The sequence below is a fragment of the Arvicanthis niloticus genome, chromosome 10, assembly GCF_011762505.2.
Source record: "Arvicanthis niloticus isolate mArvNil1 chromosome 10, mArvNil1.pat.X, whole genome shotgun sequence".
In the NCBI taxonomy this organism is placed as follows: domain Eukaryota; kingdom Metazoa; phylum Chordata; class Mammalia; order Rodentia; family Muridae; genus Arvicanthis; species Arvicanthis niloticus.
The window spans coordinates 61,317,364-61,340,877 of NC_047667.1; the positions used below are offsets into that span (position 1 = coordinate 61,317,364).

Consider the following 23,514-nt stretch of genomic DNA (forward strand, 5'->3'; position numbering starts at 1 on the left):
TTTAGTAAGTAGCTAATTGCAAAACTACTAAAACATTGTCAAGATTTCTTCACTCAAACACTTGATACATACTTACAAAAAAGAATCAAGCTGGGGTAGTGTTTATGAGATTGGTGTGTGTGTGTGTTCTGTATGGTGGTCCCTGAGGGATGTATGAGAATTTTCTGTCTGCTATATAAACTGGCTTGGTGCATGTCCTTGCTGACAGAATGGCAGGCAGACCCACAGGGGAAGGTTCACACTGTGATAGTATAGAATTTATTTATAAGAGATAACTCTCCCCAGAGTGTGGACACATGAATTCAGACTATGAAACAGAATGCTTACATCTGTTGTCTATACATCTCAAATTATTGGTGGGATTGAGTGATTGAATAGTCCTAACTGCTTGGCTAATGGAAGTGAGGCTGATGTTGGGCAGGACAGGACTGGAAAGTGGTACCAGCAGCAGAAGCACAGTAAAGCTTGCCTTGTCTTGGTTAATCATCTTAACTAATAAAGAAAATAAAATACAACCATGTTTCTTTCCAGGATGTTTTAAAGAAGTATTATATCCTTGCACTTTGCAGGAGAAACCCCATTCCCCTGCAAAGAACCAGGATAACTCAGAAGGAAGCCTGCATGCAGCAATGTTGTATTCCGTAAATTCATCATAATTCTTTTTGTTTTATGAGAGATCATGGGGGAAATTCCAGGCTATGGTGGCCTTCTAAACTCCTTTTAATTAATTTGAGAGGGCTATTTCTTCTTTTTTGTTGTCGCTGTTTTTGTATTTTACTTTGCTTGCTTGCTTGCTTGCTTGCTTGCTTGCTTGCTTGCTTGCTTGCTTGTCTGCCTGCTTGCTTTTGGGGGTCATTTTCTGTTTTTTTGTTTGTTTTTATTGGTGGTTGTAGTGGGGTTTTTGTTTTTTTGTTTTTGTTTGGTTTTATTGTTATTGTTTTCTTTTGCAGTACCTAGGTTTGAAACCAAAGCCTGGTGCATGCTAGGCAAAGCCCTCTCCCACCAAGCTCCCAAGCCCTGCTGCTTGCTTTTTCCTAAGAAATACTTGTTCCTCCTTGAACTTTTAGGTCTCTCCAATGGGAAAGACTTGTTGTCTGGGGGCAAAAAAACAGCCATGAGGGGGTGCTATGGCAAACCTTGCCAAGTGAAGCCCCTAGTTGAGAAGGACAAAGCAGAGCTGGGTTCTTCCTTTGTGTCCTGCATTCTTGTTGGTGTCTCAGGCATTTACTCACTAAAAAAAATGCATGTATGTCAAAAAGGATGGACACACACAAGGCAGACATTGGTGAATGGATGCTGTATTATGCTTTCTGAAGCAAAGCCTCCTGGTGATCAACAGGCAAAGCAGTGCTTGCTTTTCTGTGTGGCCTTTGAAGAGGACACAAGGAAGATGCATAAGAAATAGCTTGAGCTCAGAAGCAGTAACAATGTAGAAGTTAAAAAAATTAATTCATAAATCAGATTGTGACTTTGCAATGTCTGGGTGTCTTTGACTAGCCAAGGTTCCTGGATCTCAGTTTTGTCATCTGTATAATGAAGACAGTGATGACGACCATAATAATAGAGTAACAGAATTTCCACAGGTCATAGAAGACGATTGTAAAGAGCAAAAAGGGACCCAATTGGGAAATAGTCTACCTGCTAATTATAATTTTAAAATGTCGACAGCCAAAGCTTCCTGTGTTCAAAGTCAAGATTTTAGGCCTGGTGGCACCTTTACATACGGAGCCATTTTGCTGATCCCTTTGTTAATTTTCACTACTTTGTTTAGAGTTCTAATTTATCAAAGAGTGAATTAAGTTTCTTTTCTCTCTAATGAAAATTGTCTTTGATTTATTTAGCTTCCTAAATCAACACTCTGGAAGAAAGAAATAGAAAGAGAGAGAAAAGCCGGAACAGGTTCTTTAGTTGTGTTATTCTGTTTCCTGTAATGCGGACTTTGATTGCATGAACTTCAGGATTGGGAAGGTTTGAGGATTCAGGCACATTGGGGGGAGCCTGGCATGTTCAGGGCATAGCCTGCTACTTTGTCACAGTTATGTTATTTGACCTACTACTATACAAGTGGAATAGGAGGAATTTTTTGCTTAACTTTATTTTGTATCTGAAGTTTGATTTCCTTTTCCTTTTTAAATTTTAATTATTCAATCTTTAATTTTCTGTGTGGGTACATAAATGCCACCGCACACCTGTGGAAGTCAGAGGATAACTTGTGGGAGCTGGTTCCCACATTTAAGCATGTGATCCCTGGGGATCAAACTCGGGTGATTGGTTATGCTTTGTGACAAGCCCCTTTACTGCGGAGATCCATTGCCAGCCCTTAGTGTGGTTTTCTAGGAAAACAACAATAAACAATGGCTTTTACTAATATGATGTATTCATATCAGGGCTCAACTCTAAGAATGAAGCACCGAATACAAGAACAGGACTTGAGGGATGGAGGAATAGCTCGTCTGATAAACTGCCTGCAGGTGTAAACATGGGGACCTACATTTGATCCCCAAATCCCAAGTAAGAGAGTTAGGCATTATGACATATATTTGTAACCCCCAAAGTAAAGAGATAGAGCCAGGTGCATCTCTGTGGCTCAGTGGCCAGCCAGCCTATTCTGGCCCAGTAGTTAACGCCCATCTCCCGTCACACTAAGGAGAATCCTACCTCCTTTGGGGACAGTATCTGTGTCTTCTGTAGCTTTAGCATGACACCTCAGAGACAGAGGCCGTGTGGTCATTCTCCCATCGGCATTTGTCCACACATGAAATTTTAAGAAATATGATTTCTTAACTCAAAAACTGTATGCAGTGCACAAGAGCAGCTCTGAAGGCATTGCCAAAATATAATTTGGTCAGGTCACAGTACCTATCTGAGTTATTGTTTTAGAAAGTGTGGTTGCCCTGCACCAGGAGAGAATGTGTCCATGGTGCCCATCTGGGTCACATCGATGGTTACTGATAAAGTCGCTTTATTTGTTTTTTATTATCCAAAACTTGGTCAATATGAATATTTGGAAAATGGAAAAATAAAAAGATGAACAAAGCCATCCCCCCAGCTCCTCCCTGGCTGTCCAGTAGTTTGTCCCAAAATGGCAGCTGGATCCTGGCCTTGGCTTTTACAAATCCTTTCTTTTTTTTTTTTTTCTTTTTTTTATCTTTTCCTCCTCCCAACATTCTTTCTTTTCTCCATTTATCCTATTAAAAAAACAAAACAACAAAAAACCAACCAACCAACCAACCAACCAAGCAAACAAACACACAAAAAAAATCTTTCATTTTTCAAATTACTTTATATTACACCAGTCAGAGAAGCACTGTGAACTGAATTCTCTATTAGCAGCAGAGGAGCAGTTACTGAGTTCCTTTGCTCATTTGTTCATTCATTCATTCATTCATTCATTCATCCAGGATATGTACTTCATGTTTCTTAAGCATTGGTAAGACTATTTGCCAAGTTCCATTACTGGCACTCGGAACACCATCAGACTCAGCCAGGCTCCACAAATTGCAGTTAGATTATAGTGTTGAAATTGTGTGTGTGTGTGGGGGGGTGGGGGGTAGACAGTAAACATTTTGTAAAAATGAAATTTCCAAAGAAAATCACTACCCCCAAATCTATCTATGTTGGATGGGGGAGGAGAGAGAATTAATTTACAATAATCCACTAACTTCTTCATCATTAAAAAATTATTACTTTAAGGCATTGGAGAATTGGCTCAGCATCTAAGAGTGCACGCTGCTCCTGCAGAGTTCTTCCCTGTTTTTCTCACACATTAGGGAGCTCCAGCTGCAAGGCATCTGATGCTCTCTGCTGGCCTCTGTGGGAACTGCACTTGTGTGCACAAACCCAACTCAGATACACACACACACACACACACACACACACACACACACACAAAACTAAAAAATAAAAATATGTGATTTTAGAGACTCTACTATGCTTTGGAGACGAAGTACACAAATGGAATTTACCTCTTGGGTTTGAATATGTCCTAACTCTTCAGAGGACCTTGGGACTCTTAGATCTCATTGTGCCCTATGTCTGTGCACTGGTGTATTGTCAGCAATTGTGAGATTAAAGCTAGTAGGCTGCTGTTAACCAAGCTAGGAGAGGAAGGAAATGTGAGGTTAGTGTTAGGGACTGCCTCACCATCTAGGTGTGTAACCTGTGTTAAGGCTGTCAGCTATCTGGAGCTGCATATCTGTAAGGTTAAAGGGTTGAAGTCCTAACTGAGGCTTATCCTTGCCTCTAATTTCCCATCGTCCAAACTCATTGCTCTGCCATGGATGGATAACCCTCCAACACAGGAGAATAAAGTTTTACAAAGAAACAGAGTTCTTGATTTATGTGATCAGTAGAACTGTGTGAATTTACTCTTGCCTGGGACAATGGAAGCCAGCCAGCATCACTGTTGACCGGCCTAAACTACTTCAGTAGAAGGATGCAAAAGAAGAGAGGCAGAGGGGTGTTTTCTCTCTCTTCTTTTTGGGGAATATTGTACAATTGAATTATTTGTAGAGCCAGCAGATTCTACTAACTCTCCAAGCACTGTCTTCCTCATCAGACAGGATGACCACTCTTCAGGCATTGGCTTTTCTTGCTCCTGCTCATTTGTTCAGCCAGTGTATACATTGTAGAATAACAGGAAATTCACAGAATTTTAAGGCAAACGTTATTTGTACTTTACTGGGGAAAATTCTTTCTTCTTCTTTTTTTCCCTCTTCCTCCTTCTCTTCTTCTTCCTTGTCCCTTCCTCCTCCTCCTCCTCCTCCTCCTCCTCCTCCTCCTCCTCCTCCCCCTCCCCCCCCCCGCCCCCTCCCCTCCCCTCTCTTCCCCCTCCCCCTCCCCCTCCCCTCCCCTCCCCTCTCTTCCCCCTCCCCCTTCCCTCCCCTTCCCTCTCCTTCCCCTCCTCCTCCTCCTCCTCCCCCTCCCCTCCCCCTCCCCCTCCCCTCCCCTCTCTTCCCCCTCCCCCTCCCCCTCCCCTCCCCTCCCCTCTCTTCCCCCTCCCCCTCCCCCTCCCCTCCCCTCTCCTCCCCTCCCCCTCCCCTCCCCTTCCTCCTCCCCTCCCCTCTCCTTCTTCCTCCCCTCCCCTCCCCTCCTCCTCCCCCTCCCCCTCTCCTCCCCTTCCTCTTCCTCCTCCTCCTCCTCCTCCTCCTCTTCCTCCTCCTCCTCTTCCTCCTCCTCCTCCTCCTCCTCCTCCTCCTCCTCCTCCTCCTCCTCCTCCTCCTCCTCTTCTTCTTCTTCTTCTTCTTCTTCTTCTTCTTCTTCTTCTTCTTCTTCTTCTTGCTCTTCCTCCCTCTTCTTGCAATAAAATACTATGACAAAAACAATTCAAAGAGGAACCAACCAGCTTATTCTGGCTCACGCTGTCCATCATGGCAGAGCAGTCAAAGCAAGAGGACACTTGTGAAGAAGTGAGTGATGAATTCATGCTGCTGCCCAGCTTCTCCTCAATGTATAGATCCAGGATCCTAGCCAGGGAATGGTGCCACCCAGAGTGGACAGGTCTTCCCACTTCCATTAGCGCAGTAGAGATAATTTCCCACAGCAGTGCCCAGTGGTCTGTCTCCCAGGTGGTTTTAGATTTTGTCAAGTTAATACTGTTACACTTGTATTTCATTTTCTTCTATTTTAATTAAGACCTTGAATGACTCAAAGATGAAGTTCAATTGACATACAATAGCATTTTCTTATACCTATTCTTTCAATTGGATTTCAAAATAATTCTAACAGGAAGCTCACTTTAAGGAGAACAGTTAAGACTTATTATCCAAACTGCAGGATTTTTGAGAATATAAAAAGGGATGATTGTCACTCATAAGTTTAGGATAATGGGCTCAAATAAGAATGACCCTTGTTCAATAAGTCATATGCCTTCCACCCATAATCTGGGCCAGGCACTTTACTGAGTTTGTTTAACTTATTGAATTGTGATAACAATTCTACAAAAACTTTTTTTTTTTCTCAATTTCCATTTGATACAGAAAGAAACAAAAAGTTCCCTAGGTAAAGTGACCGAATACCAATGTCTTATTCTCTTTGGGTCATTGGAGTGTGAACCTTGACCTGTCTTAGAACAGACCAAGGCTCCTTCCTGTAAGCCCTTTTATGTGACAGTCTCTTGGTTTCTGCAGGTATGATAGACACGGTCCCAATTAATCAGCGTTGGTTCAGGGAAGCAGATTTTTATCAAGCATGGTCATTTGTGAAACAGATCCTTAGAAGTTTGTCAGCCTCTAACATTAAAAAAAAAAAAAAAGTCTAATGAACTCTTTCAGCCCCTTTATGTGGCTATCTGATGGCACAATCATCGATCTTGGTCTCTTTCCTGGTTTTTAAACTAGTCCTTTGAAAATCTGGACAAAAAGGGTTAATAGAAACTCTCAGAGTAGAAACCTTTCAAATTATATTGATAATCATCAGGGGAAAGTGTGCTTTGTGTGTGTGTGTTTCCTAAAACACACACACACACACACACACACACACACACACACACACACACACACACACTTATTTTCAGATATACTCTACATGTAACTGGATGGCTAAGGTGAGTAATTTGGTCCTTTTGCTGGCATCAAACTGTGCATTGATATTCAGAAGTCTGTCATATTTGTTCCACCCCTCCCCCACTGTTTCCGTGCCCCACTCCATTCTCTCAGAATGAAACCACCCTTTATTTTGGACAACACGATCACACACACCATTGAGTCAACAATTTATAGCTTTTAAAAATAGGGACTTTGTCCCCTCTTAGGTTTATTGTTTATCATAATCATCTTTCAAGTGAAAAGGCTAATTTACCCTTTCTATAGGAATATTTTAAGCTTGATTATCATAATATTACAGCTGCCTGAAAAGGTCTAAAAACGGGACATTGACCTTGAATGTTTTCTGCGTTTAGCTCATGGTGCTTAACATTCAGGAAAGAATGTAACTGCAGCTCATTTATTAATGTATAATTTCACGATGTTAACTATGCCTCCATCAATGCATGCCATGCAGCCTGCAAAAAGCTTACAGGATGCCCCAACATGTATCTGACAATTTCATGAGAGAGAGGGACTTGGAAATACAATGTAACAAAAGTCAGTTTTCCCACTGGACTGACTGTAGTTTATAATTTAATTTTTACTGACACTTCCCCGTGTATATTATTAGCCTGACAAAACGCAAGCAAAAATAATCCTGAATTAATTAAACAGAAACCAAATTGCCTCTAGTAGTTTCTGTCTCTCTCCCTGGCTTTTACACACACACACACACACACACACACACACACACACACCACTTAAAAAAGAGTTTGGTGTGTTCTAGAAGTGAGACAATAGTTCCTTTGTGAATGTAGACTCCATAATTTGGGAATGGGTTAGATAGATTTAAAGGACAAGAGGTTTGTCAGAAGGCAAGGCTTTTATTAGTGCTTCTGTGGAAGAGACCACTTGCAGCAGAAATGATTGCTTCTTGCCAATGGAGACAATAATTTAAATATCAAAGTCTGCGCCCTAGAAATGAAAGGCAACACAAAGCGAGGTATGATGAATTGATAGACATTCGGTGGAGTTGGAAAGTAGGCTTCCAGACTTGAATACAAGTCTGTGCTCTCAGTGGGAAAGGTGCTAGCTTCAGCAGGCTCCTAGCACAATAGAAGCTGGCTTCCGCAAGTGACAGAACAAGGGACAGTTAGGTAAGGGTGTCTGAACAAGGCTATGGTGCTTCTGAGGGCAGTACACAGGGTCTGGCATCTGACCTTCTGTGCTTTCTACCTAAGATGCTTTTCTGAATGATGTTTATCATTGGTCTTCTTTGGGATGTAAAGACAGTAGTTTCTGATAATCTTGGTTAGTTAAGTCTATGTGCTTTTATTCATTGTACCATATACAATACGTCTAAGATACTAGGCAAAGTGTTTCTAAAGGCTAAACCACTTTTCAGATGTTTGAGGACTTGAGGGGAGACATTTGTGAATGGTAGGATACATGGCAAACTGGAATTATCAGTGCACTAGGCCGTTGGCTTTCAAATGTGTAACACATGTCAGAAGTGCAGTGTAAAATGGAAACCTTCAAACATGCCAAAGATGATTTTAAACAACTCAATAGATCTGTCCTTTTGATTCTCGTGGACAAAGTTGAACACTAAAATCATCAGAAATACAAGAATAAAATTTCTCATCATCTTTGCCCAACCCCCCAAAACAGTGTTAGGATGTTTTAGGACATGGTTTTGGTAGAAATGTAGTAAAATTCCTGCCATATACAATTCACAGGAACCCATTTCTTGTTTCCGTTTCCACTTAAACACCGCTTGTTACTGTTTTATTCAACTAGATATGAAATCCATCCTCCAACTGGTGCCTCTGGATTTGTTGAAGATATTTAGATATTTGTGACTGAACTGTCTAATGAAGAAGAGATTGAAATTCTGCATAGAGTGTAGGCCCAATGCAACGTGTGAGAGACTGATAGTAACTAATTTATTTATATTCTTTGTGCAACAGTCCTCAGGGGTCTTTTTGTTTGGTTCAATTTTTCCTGATTTGGGTAGACTCCTTGTGGTAAGATTGTAAATTGTATACACAGATCAACAGTACATGCGTATCTAGGCTTTTGTCTCTTTTCTCCCATCCCCAGTGTGTCTCTGTAGGTTTTTTTTTGTTTTTTTTTTTTTTTTTTTGAGATTCTTGGATGCTTAATTCAGCTTTACAGGTGGCATGTTTATTATTAATAATTCTCTGTCCCTGCCTATTCCAAGATGAGAGAGTTCTGTGGCTGGGGAATGCTTCTTGAGATGCTTTGAGCTGTGTGTATGGTTCCCTGAAAGCTTTTTTGCAAGTTTATTGCAGTTGGGTATTATTTTAAATTGGTTACACCAGATTCAAGGTTACAAGTGGCACCTTAGGGTCTTGGGCAGGGTGTAAGCCACATCACTTACCTAGCACATATTGCTTGCTCAGTGAGAATGAGGTTAGGGAAGGATCAGAAAAGAACGCTGTGCACATCTGTGCATGCTTCTCAGTGGGCACATAAGACAGACTGGCCCATCCTGCATGTGAGTCAAAGTATGTTTCCAAAATATACAGCAGAGATATCAGATGGTCTGTAATGACAGCAAGTAAATTACCCAAATAAGAAAATTTGGGGAAATCAAAGATTACTTCTAGACCTTGTAATGACTTTAAGATTCATTGCTGAATAATTGTCTCCAACTCTTGTTTTTAAAGGGCCAAAGGAGTCACAATGAACGCCGTCACAGCGGTGTGATACAATGAGATTGAATATAGTAGAGGACACTGTATAACTGCAGAGCAGAATACATTCTTTGGGATATTAAGATGGGATATCAAGTAGACAGGATAATTTTAAATTTTAAGTAAATATTCTGGGACAAAAATATGAAACTTCTGTTGCAATGTAAATATATATATATATATATGATTAGTATATAAATCTATTAATTACTTTGAAATTTTTAATTCAGTAAAAAAATATCAGAGCAGCGTTTGAAAGGTGCTTTCCTTTGTAAAGCAGAATATGTGTCTGTATTTCTCTGATTGCATTTTAGAAAGAACATATTTCCTGCACAACGTCTTTTTATTTATTTCTTTGCTTGTAAACTGATACCATGTCTCATTTTCAACTGAATAGGCAAGTCTTTCCATTTTTTTAAACTGAATGTCTGCAGAACGCTTTTTTCTTTCCCATATCAAAGCTCTTTTAATGCAGTGCTCACAACCAAATTTACATCTTAATTGCAGAGTTCACATTTAACAATATAGACAGCATAATGCCACTGGTAATTAAGCTTTTACTACCTGTTTTTATACAGTATTCTTAAGCACAGTCCTTTTTTTTTCTTTTTTCCTGTGTGAGTCCTGGTTCTAGAAACTTGTGTACATTTAAAACACACATAGAAGGAATCAGATGCCTATCTTGGATATAGCTAAATACATGGTTGTTGGTGGTGGGGGGGTGACAAAATCGTGCCTGTCATTTTTATATTCTGAATTTTAATGTGGTTGTTCTATTTTAGTGTTTTGTTTCTTAAAGACCTAGAAAATCTGAGAGGGTTGGGAGAGTTAAGTTCTGATGTGGTGAATTTAACACACACTGAATATCTGAGCTGTTTTATTTTGATCTCGGAGATTATCCGATTCCTACCCTGTAAGACTTCAGATGTAGGAGGTTGGTAAGCAAGAAAGCTGAATTCTGTCAAAAGCCTGTGTCTTCCACTCCCCATAAGGTAGCAGATACCTCTTTGCTAGAAATAGCTGCTATCTTTTCCAAATGTGCATTTGCTAGTATATAAAAAAATCCTACAGTTTAAAATAGAACATAAAGATATTCCTTATTATACAAAAATTAGAAGCAGCCCATATACTACTATAAGAGGAAAAACTCTGTTTTTCTCTTACACTGTTTCTTACACCTTTGACTGAGTTGCCATAATTTTTGTATATTATTATCTGTCTGAAACTGCTTCTTGTAGGCCAGGTTGTGGGACAATATGCAAATTATTCCTGAGTTAATTTTTTAAAACAAGCTAGGTGTGTTGTGTGCACAAGCTTATAATTTGTGCTTTACCTCAATGCTAACTATTTTGGATAAAATCATATAAACATATAATTTTATTTACATTCATATGCAAATATGAATGTAAATATAAATATTCACATATATAAATATGTCTCCTTATTGAAATAAGTACATGCTTCATACTTTCAGTGTAATGCTTCATGTTCTTGCCACAGAAACCGTATGTTGGTTTTGCACAAAGTACACTGATATTTAAGGTTCTTGTTGCTGCTCCCTGTCCCCGCCCTCAATCTTCTCCCCAAACCTGGAAAGTGAAGCAGATAGTTCAGCCTGAATTTGTTTACCTTTGTTTTGAAAGGCTGTGCCTCATATATGGGGCGGGGGGGGGGGGGGGATGAAGGGAGGGGGAAGAAGAGAGAGATTACCCACAGAATTTGCAGAGACAGAGAGAAAGAGAGAGAGAGAGAGAGAGAGAGAGAGAGAGAGAGAGAGAGAGAGAGAGAGAGAGAGAGAAAGAGAGAGAGAGAGAGATGAGAGAGTGAGATTACCCACAGATTTTGCACAGGCCCTCTCTCCAACTGTGTCCGTGCACTCTTTTCTTCTGTACTTCTGTGAAGCTACCTTCCACCCCTGAGAGGTCGACCAGTCAGTTCTTAGGCTGAAGCCATGTCGAAGAAAGTCTTATTTTATTTTTAAATGTTTTTTATATCAGGACACGGCAAGGAAAGGTATTAGTAGAAGCTAATGAGACAGTAGAACACACGCAGCAATAATAATAATAAAATAATAAGTAAAAAGCAGCCGTCCGCGGTGGCGAACTCAATTCACAGAGTAAGGCCAGATAAACTTCCTTCACCACCTTCCGCAGAATCCTTTGGCCAAATTTACCGAATTGGTATGAGGTCTTTGCAAAAACAAAATAGGTCTGAGGTTAGAAAAACCAACCACAAATCTCTTCAGCGTAGGGTGAGTTAAGTTAGTTACGCTTGATATTTTCCCCTTTCTTTCTTTCCTTTTTTTTTTTTTTTTAAAGCTTTTAGGGGGTGTGTGAGGGTAGGAATTAAAAGAATAATAAGGGGGAAGCTGCGGTTCGCTGGGGCTTTTGCAGCCGGCTGCAGCTTTGCCCACCGTGCTCCGGGCCGGCGTTTGCCCAGCCTACCTGCAGGCTGCGGCTCGGGCGGCTGGCGTCGCCTCCCTCCTGATTGGGCAGCGGCCCCCCAATCAGAGGCGCTCTTGGGCCGGTGGGACTGCATATGTAAAGCCCTACTTCATATTAATAAGCTCCAATCGGGGCTTTAAGTCCTTGATTAGGAGAGAGTGTGCGAGCCTCGGTCCCAACTGGCCGTGCCTATGGGCTTGTCACCAGGAGAACGCGTGTGTTAATTGCACCGGGCTCTGTCAAGGAAACTTTGATTTATAGGTGGGGTGCACAAATAATGGTTGCCGGGCGCACATGGATTCGGTAGAACTTTGCCTGCCTGAGTCTTTTTCCCTGCACTACGAAGAAGAGTAGGTACCTCTTTTTTTTTCTTTCCTTTGCAACTCGGCGTGGGGGTGCCTGTGTGCGGGAGAGTGGACCGGGCAGCGTGTGTGCACACGGATCAACGTAGTGACCTGGGTGTTTGGTGCGTGTGGGTGCTTGATGGTGTTTGTCTGGTGCCTTTTGTGTGGAGGGTGATCTCCTAATTCAGTAAGTGGAGAATTGTTCTCTGACTACAGTGTTACCTTTGAGGCAGCCCTGTGACTGTCACTAAAACAGCTGGGTGACAGTCACTTCTCTTTCAGGTGCTAAGAATAGTCGCTGGGCACCAATGCTCAGTGATCTGTTAAAATGCATCTTTTACCCAGATCCATTTTCCCTAGGAAAGAGGTTTTAAAATACAATATTCAAAATGATTTATACTACTGAGTGCCTCTTATGTATTTGCAGTTTGACAGATATTTGAAACTCCCTGTCACCCTTTACCGCGCAGAGTTAGAGGCAAAATCGTACATTTATTAATTCTCCTTCAGAGAACAATTTAGCAACTAGCCCTGTGCTGCTCAGAGCCGGCGTAATGGTATTTGTGTGGTTAGCATTAACTCAGTACTTAACTGGCAAATCAGTCCATTAAGTAACATGAGATTTTCACACATTATAAATATTTAAAGGGGAGAAAACTGAAGAAGAAACAGTAGAGACTTTTTAAAAAAAAAATCTTCCCTTAAATAGGCAATGTGCAGGTCCTGAGTTTGGTTTATCATGCCCAGAAATAAATGAATATATATATATATATATATATATATATATATATATATATATATTCCCAGTTCACTGATATTTATGAATACCTTCTTGGATAGTCTATATATTTAGATGATTAAAGGTCCAGGGCAGGGGTAGAGAAAACAAATTGAGCTTTTTGTGTAAATGAAGAGGGTCATAAACTTAACTTCAACTCACTGTTAAGATAAAATATCCGTGGATCACGGAAGCTGTTGCTGGCCTCCTCTGCTTTCTGTTGAGTCAGTTGGATGGCTTTCGCATTACAGTAATAGCAACTGTTATAATTTTTAAAAGAGTGCTCTTGGCAAACCTTTCTGTTGATAGACTGTGGCGAAAACATAGAACTCTGAGCGCTGGGGCAGTGTGTTGGTGGGAGAAGTCCACTAGCTGTCCTCAGCAATCTGCCCTTTGCTTTGCATCCTAATCAAGTGAGGAAAGAGAAGGGGCTCGTAGTCTCCGGCTGCCTGTGTGTGTTTGAGAGTGTGTGTGTGCGTGTGTATGTGTGTGTGTGTGTGTTTGTGTTTTTGTGTGGGTGCGCACACTCTCACAAGAGGAGACTAGGATCCAAAACACTGAGGGGCTGTCTTGGCGTCTGTTTGAAACACTTGAGGGAGAGTCAGACTTAAAAGGCTCAAGAATAAAAATGAAATACAAACAAAGGTAAGACTGTCCAGCCAAGCACAGTGCACCTGGGCTGTAGAATGGGAGAATCATAAGTGTCCTCAGGTCACTTAGAAAGCCTCAAGCTCACCCAGAGTCTGAACTTTGTCTACCAAATAAATAAACAGGGCAAACTTTTAATATCTCTCCAAAAGGTTCATGGAAAAAGGAGTTTCCTTGAATTTAACTTCTTATACCTAATTTGAATAATTAGTTTAGATAAGCCTCTTAGTGCAGATGTATTTAAATGAAACCAGGGCACATGTCCTTTTGGGTTTGGCGCAAGATTCAAACTAGCTTTTTTTTTCTTCTTTCTTTCTTTCTTTCTTTCTTTCTTTCTTTCTTTCTTTCTTTCTTTTTCTTGGCTCAATTAAAAGTCATCTTTTAAAAATACAGATTTATTGTGTGGGTGCAGTTGTGGTGGTTACGTGGTTCACTGGCCAGACCGAAAGATCCAGGCTGAGCAATGAATGCATCTGCCTCTCTGTCTCAATTAATAAACCACAGAATTTATACATGCTATTAATATTCATAGTAATTGTGCCGGTTTCAACCCCATCACGTGTGTATACACAGAAATGAAACCTGAGTTATGCAGTTTCCAAGGAAAATATTGGACCATTTCTGCTTGGGAGGCTGTTAAAAAGATTCATGCAATTTATTGACCACCATTAAGAGAGCTTAAAATGTTAACCTTTAACTATGTAAGTACATACATTTTTTTTTTTAATATATTTTAGGAAAGGTGCCAGCACTTTCAAGAGCACAATGCTGTAACGCTTGTTTCGCCTTGAATAGCAGTAATAGCTGATAACATAAATAGACGGAAATAATGTATCTGCTGGTTTTGACATATGTGTCTGTGTAATCACTCTAAATGAGTGCGCTCCTCTCACGAATCCCTTTCAACCTCTGATTAAAATGTAACATTGACTACAGGATTATAGAGCGGACTTAATTTTACTGACTGTTTTTAACAGTTGTCACAGCTGTTGGAAGAAGGCAATTGAAACACTCCAAAACCGACAGGGAGTGGAGGTGGCAGTTTAGGAAATATCAGCTTTGATCATTGAAATCCAGACAGTGAACATTGAGCAGTTTCGTGGTTTAAGGATCCCTGCGCAGAGCCATGCACATTGTGTTGTATATGCTTTCCTCTGTCTGTTTTAGGGTGTTGATTTTTATTTTCCCCTCTGGCTCATGCATTCTTAGGAAAAGCTAACCTGAATTGCGATAGACTTCCTCCAAAGTAATACTATCATGGGGAAATACAAAGAATAAAAATGAGAAAGAATTCTGTATATAATCACAGCTGCAACAAAAGCCTAAATTATAATGGGTATGGTTACTATTTTTTTTTTTTTAACGGAAAAATAGGAGCCTGCCCTATGTTCTTTTAGATACAACAGAATTTGAGAGCCAACAAGAGGTTCGTTAAGTTTATTTTTCTGGGGTAGAATACCCAAACTCCAGACTTGGAACTCTCTACTTTCTGTCTTGATCCTTCTGTATAAATCTGTTGCGAACACCTGCAGACTGAAAGGTAGGTGATGTAGGTGGGGTCTTCAGACAATCTCTCGGTAAATCTCCAGAAATGACAGCCAGCAGCAATTAGTGTTCTTTGGCTGTAAAATCCTATAACCTTGCCCACCACAAAACTGAACAGAACATTTCGGTTTTTTCAAAGAATTAAATAAGTACAATGTATGCCCTAAACTATATATGTATATAGTATAAATTGTGTGTGTGTGTGTAAATGAGTTGTATTATATAACTCGTGATTTATGTTTTTCTTCTTGAAGTAACAATTTTTTATAAAGAATCCCTGAGTTAATGGAATACATGTGGAAGGGGGTGGTGACAGACACCTAGGCTCCCCTAGCCCTTTGTGTTAGGGTATGTGGGTACTACCCTGTGTACATTGGCCAGTGAATTTAACCACCTTCCCATCTTAGCAGAGGCAAAGGCGATAGTGGGGGCTCGGTCTTTCTTACAGTGATGGCTTCTTGTCTTAATGTGTTCGTGGTTGTGCAGCTTTATTTACTGAACCTAGTGTGTTGCAGTGGTAATTAACCCATGTTATTAGCAAAGCCCTTGTGGACAGCCATTAATTCTCTTGCATGGGTGATCATTTTTCTAGCGTTTTTATTCCCCAATAAGATAGTGCTGTTCCTTTAAATATATATATATATATATATATATATATATATATATATATATTCTACATTGATAGTCTTTGACATATTTCTTTAATTTAATCTGATCTGTAATGTATAGTGATATTAAAATTCAGCTTTTAAAACTGCTAACGGGAAAAGATTTTTGTTGTTATTTTCCTGTAAAGTTGAGAGTGAAAGAGACAGGAATTTTAAGCTTAAAAGGAAAAATAACACAGGAAATCACTTTTTATCTTCAAATAGTCCAGATCTTAGAATTTATAGTCATGCATGACTTTGAGGTTTTTTTTTTTTTTATCAAATTTTTATTTAGTTAATAACAGCTCGGGCATTTTTGTAAAATATTGAGCCAGCAGAAAAATACTTGTGCTTTCTTGGTTGAGAACAGATAAGGACCATCTCATTAGCTGGGCCATACTTTTGCAATTAATTTTCCATACATGGTGCTATTCATCACAGAGGGCAGCTAACTTCTCTAGGGTTGTTTAACAATACTTTCATGATTTCTCCCTCCTGACAGAATTACAGACAAAGAAGACGTGGTTCTTTGGGTAGGTAGCACAGTGTCCAAATTGCAAGTCTGTGTCACTTGTGAAAAATTCCTCAACATTGCTCTTGGCTTAGTGATTAGACAAACTATTTCTTTGTTTTGCTTGTCAGAAGATGTTCAGCGGGGACAGTTTTCCTCTGTGTGATTTCACAGACTGAGTTGCAGTGATGTTCTCTGGCTAGTACTTTACATAGAAGTGGCCATTCATAGCACTGGTTTTAATGAAACCAATTAATAGCAAATAAACTTTCTAGATTGTCCCCGCAAGCATTTACAAAGAAGACGAGAGTGTGCGACCACGGAGAACTTTCAAGTCATGGCAGCAGATAAACTGTTCCCTGAGTCTGATTCCCCAGCAAATTCACAGGAGAGAGAAACAATACCAGGTTGATGTGCTATACTGAAGGCTAGCTCTGGCGGAGCCAGCTCTCTGGAGAAAATCTTTGATTATGTTGGGCCAGTTTGTTCAGTTTTTATCTCTTATACACCCACTGGTATTGTATTAAATTGTCATTGTCCTAAAACACATGAGATAGAAATGAATTGCGCTTTTCTCTACTCCCTGACAGTGAAATATTTCATCTCTCCAGTCATATTCTCGTGCGTTTGGTAGTGCAGGGATGACACCAGACGTCTCCACGGCTTGACATTCTTGCTGCATTTTGCATGTCTTATCATTGATTTTTTTTCCTGTGGCCACGTCTACATGGATATAGATTATCAATGCCATGACTGATAAATAAATGCACATGTGGCCCTTTGAAATCACAAGCAGCCACTAGAATACATAGGATACATATGGGAGTGTGTTTGTATGTATGTTTAATTGCATGTGAAATACACATATGTGTGGGGAGAGGGCTATGTAAACAGTTTAGATATGTTGCTAATATTATTCAAAAGCTATTGCCTAATACGGTAATTCTTAGGTGTAATGCATAAATAAATAGTTAGTTGCCAATTAAATATGCCAGGTATGGTTTTAACCTGGAATTCATATCTTGAGTATTTATCAGGCCCAACTAAAAAAGGAATTGACTAAGCTATTACACATAGGACAGGTGCACAGGTAACCTAGAATGCACATTTTTTTACCTGATTTTAATTTTTTAAAAATTATATTTACTTATATATTCAGCATCTAGTAACCATAAATAATTTGTAAAATAGGAAATCAACTGCTGATGGTAAATGCATAATTTAATGGGTTGAGCCCGTATCCAGTAGAATATTTCGTAATAGCTCCTGGCTACATCTTTTTCTGTATAATTGGCCTGACAAATATATGGTAATAAAGAGCAGGTCAGCCCTCAAACAAACGTAAAAAACGTGAATTTCTATTATTACACTCAGTAAATATGTCATTTGCTTTATTTATTTTTTCCTAAGAGAAAAATGGATAAAATTGATAGGTATTTTGTATCTGTAAAATTCACTCTGGGTTTTTGTTAATTCAGCTTTATTCTCTGAGGTAAATTCAGAAATCTGTGGTCTTGCTTTCATAAATCTGAATGTGTGCTGAAAGAGATCATTGATGCAATTGTTTTTTTCTAATCTTCTAATTCGTGTTCTCATTTGTACGCTCCTTTAAAGTCCTGGGTTTCTTTCCTACCTTTATTTATTTGCATAACGTTTTATCAAATTCTGCTCTTGTGTTTATGGAAAATTCCTGCTAACTGTTCCTTTACTGTGAGGGATCATGAGGGATGGTCAGCCTTCACTCTCCGAGGTGCTGAGTGACGCCTTCTGCTCTTTGAAGGACCCACCTGACCAATTCCTGTTTCAAGTTCACATTAGACTCTCACTTTCTAGGGTCTCAGGAAGCCTCAGCCAATAAAACCGATCTGTATTCTGACTTTTTCTCACCACATCTCCCTTCCTGCTCTTTCATACCGAGTGTCAGATGTTTCTTTTTTTCTCTGATTTTTGGACAGAATTTTAAAAATGCATTTTGGCCAGTCATTAAATTCAAAGGATCTAGATTTTTTCCCCATCAAATATGTGTGTTTTGCGCACATGAATTTCTCATTTTGATTTCTGAAGGATATTTTTGAATGTTTGGAGAGAACTGGTATTTTATATTTTAATTTCTTCAAGCGGTATTCATCTTAATTTGTAGCAAGGCCTCTGTATTTGGAAGGTAATTTGTTAAGGCAAATCAACAAAAGAAAGGTACAGTTATTTTAAAATTGGATTTCCACTGGTCTTTTGAAATCTATTTCAGCATACTGGCAAAGGTTTATGTGTGCATTTAACTATAGATTTTTAACATAGAGTACTGAACATTGGCTTTGACACTTAAAATGTATCAAATATTAAAGTGTTGGAGAGCATCAGGACTTTACTGAAGATTAGGTTCTATGCTAGCTGAAGAACCTAAACATGCATTTATATTTTAATTGCATGAAGCAGTTTTCATCATATGCCTCCGTGCTTCCTCCCGTGGCCTCCAGTGCAACCAAATTGCATGCAGAATTTACATCACGGGGACTGAAGTGCATCTCACGTGTAATACACATTGGCAGCACGTACCTAGCCAAAGAAAACAAATTAATATTGGGCATGCTGAGGGCTGCCAGGCACATCACAGACGCGTCAATTTAACTTCGCTTCATTATCCACCTTCTCCGCAAACAGTTGGTTAGGATGGTACTGAATATAAGGAAAGCAAGCAATAAATTCTCACATAGATCAGAGATCCGGCGGTTCAGGTGAGGGCGAGGAGAGCCAGGCTGCTTGCTGACCTCTTATTTAAAACCAACCATCGGGATTACCGTCTGCCTAGGTGGTCATGAGTGTTGAATAACTGAAGTTCATTCAGATTCTTCTAGCAGCTTGTAAGATGCGATGCCAATGCATGCATCTCTGAGGTGGTAAGCCTTCATGACTTTTATTTATGAAACAACAACAACAACAAAAAACCTTAAAAATCCTGTAGGCTTCTGGGAAGGCTACTCTGAACGGTACATGTCTCTTTTTGTGGCTCTTTGCCCACATTTTTTTTTTCTCCAAAAGCATAGCAGAAAACCTCTTATGCTTTTGTTTGTCTGGCTTAGTCAGTACACAGTGAGTAGAGGTATGCTGAATGTTATCCCCGACCCTGGGTCAGAATGATCTTGGCAAATGATAATTCCCTTTTCATCTGCTCCCCCAAATTTGCTCATTTGTCTAATGGCTTTTGAGAATTTAAGCAAAGGCTTGCTTAATAAATCCACGTTCCCTTTTCCCTTTTCTCTTAATGTTTCCAATATGAATTAAAATAGTTTTTCCCAGGCATACTTTTCATGCTGTTTATATACATACGTCAGAAGAATTTCCTTGCCTTGGAAAAGAATGAAAAAGCTTATATTACAAAGTTAGTAAAAGTAGATGATCATACGAGAAAATACAAAAATTTCTCCCGCTCTTTTAAGATCATTTAGTTGTGAGCTGTTCCTTAGATTGCCCTTTGTCATCCATAATTCCAAATTCTTATAGTGCCTTTATTTTCCTCCAAACCCAAAGATGGCTGTGATCAATGGCATTCATTTTCCCCCAAATGCAAACCTTTGGAGGTCTTCCTTGGCAGATGCTCATCTGACAAAGTAGCTCTGATAGTTTGAGAAGGATGGCTATACTTGGACTCAACCCATGATCAGAAAAAGAGAAGAGTGTGTTTAATGACAGCCATGCCTCCCCCTAGGAGATGACTGTCTGCAGTGATTGCTGGACCCCAGGAAATAAATAATGGAGCATCCCTTTCTCTCTAGTCTTGACTGAGACTTGCCTAAACAGTCGTGGGAGCCTAGAGTCACAGATGGGGGAATCTACTGTCCAATGAAGGGTACTGAGTTGGATGCTTCTGAATTCTTCCTGTTGGGCTACACATCCAAAAGGGACACATGTACCCAGTCTAGACAGCATTGGGCTTTGGCCTCAGGTAGGAGCACGTGGCTGATCTACTTTGTTCTCTCTTAGATAGAAAGGTGAGGCGAACTCAGACATTTTGTACATGTAAGCTCCATCACAAGAATGTCTTGTGGCCCTGTTGTTCCAGAGCTTTTCAGAAGTCGCTTATGTTCTAGGACTGTCATTGTTGCTTTTCGTGCCCCAAAGTACTAGCCGATAAGAAGGGCTCCTCTCAGTTTCTATGGACTTCTCCACCTTGTTGGTGACCTTCCAGAGATGAAAGTGGAGCACCAACAATCTGGGTGACATGTCTCTTTTCATACCTTTATAGTGAACAGATTCAATTGGTTAAGTCTAAAGAAATTAAACAAACAAACAAACAAAAAACTAATCTGAGGGTTACAGTCCCACTCCAATTGTATTTTTTTATTGTCTTATTTCTCTGTAGTGAACAAAACTTTACGGTGTAGAGCATTTGTGAGGGTTTTAAAGATTGGAAAGTCTGTCCTGAGCTGTGTTCACCATAGGGGACAGTTTCTCTCTTATCTTCAGTTTCTGGGGTAAGTTCTGTGATGTCTATTGTCTTCTTTTGCTTGCCTTAGTAGCATGGCTCACTCTCCAGGTGGAGGGAGAGAGGAGTGGCGGGTAGCCCTAAATTATGTCCTCTGAACACTTGTCCTTCTCCATTCCCAAGAAATATACCCATTTAAAAAACAGGGTTCTTCCCTTCTGCTTTGCTAAAGGACTGTACTCTTCGCTGAACGGGTGGTAGATCCCTCCTGCTAACCTAGGCAGCCCTTCATTCTCCCTGCGAGGAGTTCCAAGGAGACTGCCCCCAGCACCTCCTGTTTGTGTTTTCTTTTGTTTCTGTTTGCAGAACATTCTACCTGAGTGCTTTTATAGTGTTTTCCTGATGGCTGTCAGTTTGGGATACTCAGCTGCTGACATTTTTGTTAAGTTAATGTCACAGCAGAAAAACCAAAGGCAAACTGGAATCTGGTTCTAGCGTGGTAGAAGATACAACTTCTGTTTGATTGTGTGTAAATACAGTTCGTTAGCTGGGGGTTTATCAGATAGCTTGGCAGAGTGAGAGAAGAGCAGTGCAGACTGTTTTCAGTAACCATGCTGGCTCATACTCCTGATAAGATTGAGAGAGCTTTTTACGAAGTGCTGATAGGTTTGAATAAGAAAGGACTAATCTCCTTCAGTGGCACCAGCTTATCAGAGTGGAGCAAAATGCCAACACTTTTACATTAGCAAAAGTAAATGTTTTAGACACTCCGGCCCCCCTTTTTTTCCCTATTCAAGTTAAATAGGGAGGGGCGATTTTGAGTGTGAGCTAATGAATAGAAGGGTTTATTACTTTCACTAAATTACACGGGATATGTTGATAAAGGAACCACGGCATCAACAGCAATGTCTTTGATAAGCAGGTACATGTATGCTCTCCATTCTCTGGAGAAATTAACATGCCAAACCGTCTCTAGGTCCATTAAACACCATTTTTGATGTTCCAAGATTCAGTTATGTTCTGTGTCAACCGAGGCTCCTTGTTTTCTGAGCCCATGAGTGACAGGCGTTTGAAACTTTAGCTTATCAGACTTAGAAAATGTTGGTGGCTACAGTCAAGTTTTGGGACCTGGTGTGTGCCTGCTGTGTTGAACCAGCAGGGTCCTATAAAAAAAAAACAAAACAGTAAAAATTATGACGGAGGAGAGATGCATTCTAAATTCAGGATGCTTTAATGAGAAGATAAATGTTTTTGTCTAAATAGTAGTCCATTTTAAAGTACCTTCTTTACTGGGGGTGGGGGGATTAAAAAAGGATGCTGGGGTTTTTTTTGTTTTTGTTTTTTTTTTTTTTTTTTTTTTTTTACAAACCACTAACTTTCCCCGTTGTAGCATCTTCTTGTCTTTGTAATCTGATGCCTCCAAATAATTTAGCGTATTCAGATTTGATAAATGGTAGTGCAAGATCAGAATGATTGATTTTGGATTACTATTGATTACTCTCAATGAGATCACCGTGACACACTCGAATCAATAGTCTTCGATTAAGCGAGGCAGCACAGCTCCATACACTCCCCTAGCAGTGGGGGACTGAGGGACAGAGTGTTCACAAGCTGATAAATTGACAAAGCGTTCAGCTCTAAGCAGCCCTTTGTTCAGCACTGGTTTCTTAAAATATATTTCATTGGAAAGTTCGTTTTTTTTTTTTTTTTTTTTTTTTTTGCAACTCGGGGCCTTTCTGTGGAAGAAAGGTCATCAGTTTAAGGATTATTAAATTTTAACTAAAAACAACTGGGCTCCATTTAGGTGTAAAAATCATTTAAGTACTTACTGCAGGCAACCTTCATGCCTTTGAGCTGTCGCTCAAAGGTTCCATTCTTTTATGAAGATGTCAATTGTAAACATAAAAATGCATGGCTGGAAATAGAATGGTTTTTAAGATTCAAAATGAAATAAAAATTCCTGCCTGAGGAAAGCAGGGTAATCAAAATAAGGTGGTCTTAACTCTGCTCACCGTCGGCCATGCTCCAGAGCAGTGCTGCAAAGTGGCAACGGGTACCTTGATCAAGCGCAGCTGCAAGATTTCTTCCCTTCCTTGTCTGAGGATGTACATAGCGTCTCCAGCACCATACATAGCATGCTAAACAGCATTTGATCTGTGAGCCGCCAGCACTATCAGTTCCTTGGAATCTTTCTGTCGAAAGCAAACTTACAAAGTCGTTAGCAGGGAAAGTCCATGCTTCCCTCCTTTTAGTGAAGTTAGTCAAGGAGATTGTGCTACCATCTTGTGCCCTTGTGCTGTCTGAACATAGGCTATGCAGCCTTGGCATGGTGTTCCTGAATGGCCATCCCAAAGGTGATTGTGCTAGCCACCGGCTCTCTTGGGCTCTAAGTGAAAGCTCTGATATAAACTGTCTGCTGATGAGATTTTAACTACGAGGCCTGTGTACCCAAGTCTTGAGTAGTTTTGCAGCCCTTTGTTTTCTCTTGTCTTGTTTTCTTTTGTGAGTGATGTCCTGGATATATGCACACCTAGAGCTGAGTGCAGGCTATCCAGGGTTCTATTGCTAAGCTATACCCCACCCCCAACGAAGTCCAGCCTCAACTTTTAACATTGGTAAGTACTTTAATTTTGATAGGAAACTTGATAAAAACAAACCTTGAAAAATTAGCAAAAATCAATGCAAAGGTCAAGCTTTAAATTGTGAAATTACCTGTAAAAACATTAGAGTGTTTTTAATTTTGCATGGAAATAACATAATTGGATTCTAATTTCATTAGGTTGAACCGTATGTAGTTGCTGTTTTGTAGGTCAAAAAAAATGGTCAAATATCAGCAGTTTTGTGTGATCTAGACCAATAATTGAATTTATTTCTATGCTGTTCATATTCCATAATCAAATTGGAAATGACAACTGGTCCTTAGTCTCTGATGG

The 23,514-nt window shown here is 39.9% G+C and overlaps 1 protein-coding gene across 7 annotated transcripts in view; it reads left to right on the forward strand.

The window, feature by feature from the left end:
• The window catches only part of Esrrg (estrogen related receptor gamma), a 613,235-nt gene that overhangs the window by 381,477 nt on the left and 208,244 nt on the right, over positions 1-23,514 (forward strand). The window contains exon 1 of one of the 7 annotated variants that reach the window (XM_034513260.1): positions 11,819-12,038. The exons of 5 other annotated variants lie outside the window; for them this stretch is intronic. In XM_034513260.1, the coding sequence (XP_034369151.1) occupies positions 11,983-12,038 (56 nt within the window). In that variant the 5' untranslated portion in view covers positions 11,819-11,982. Of the gene's footprint in view, positions 1-11,818; positions 12,043-23,514 lie in introns of those variants that run through there. One more of the 7 variants, XM_034513262.2, reaches the window with a different exon arrangement.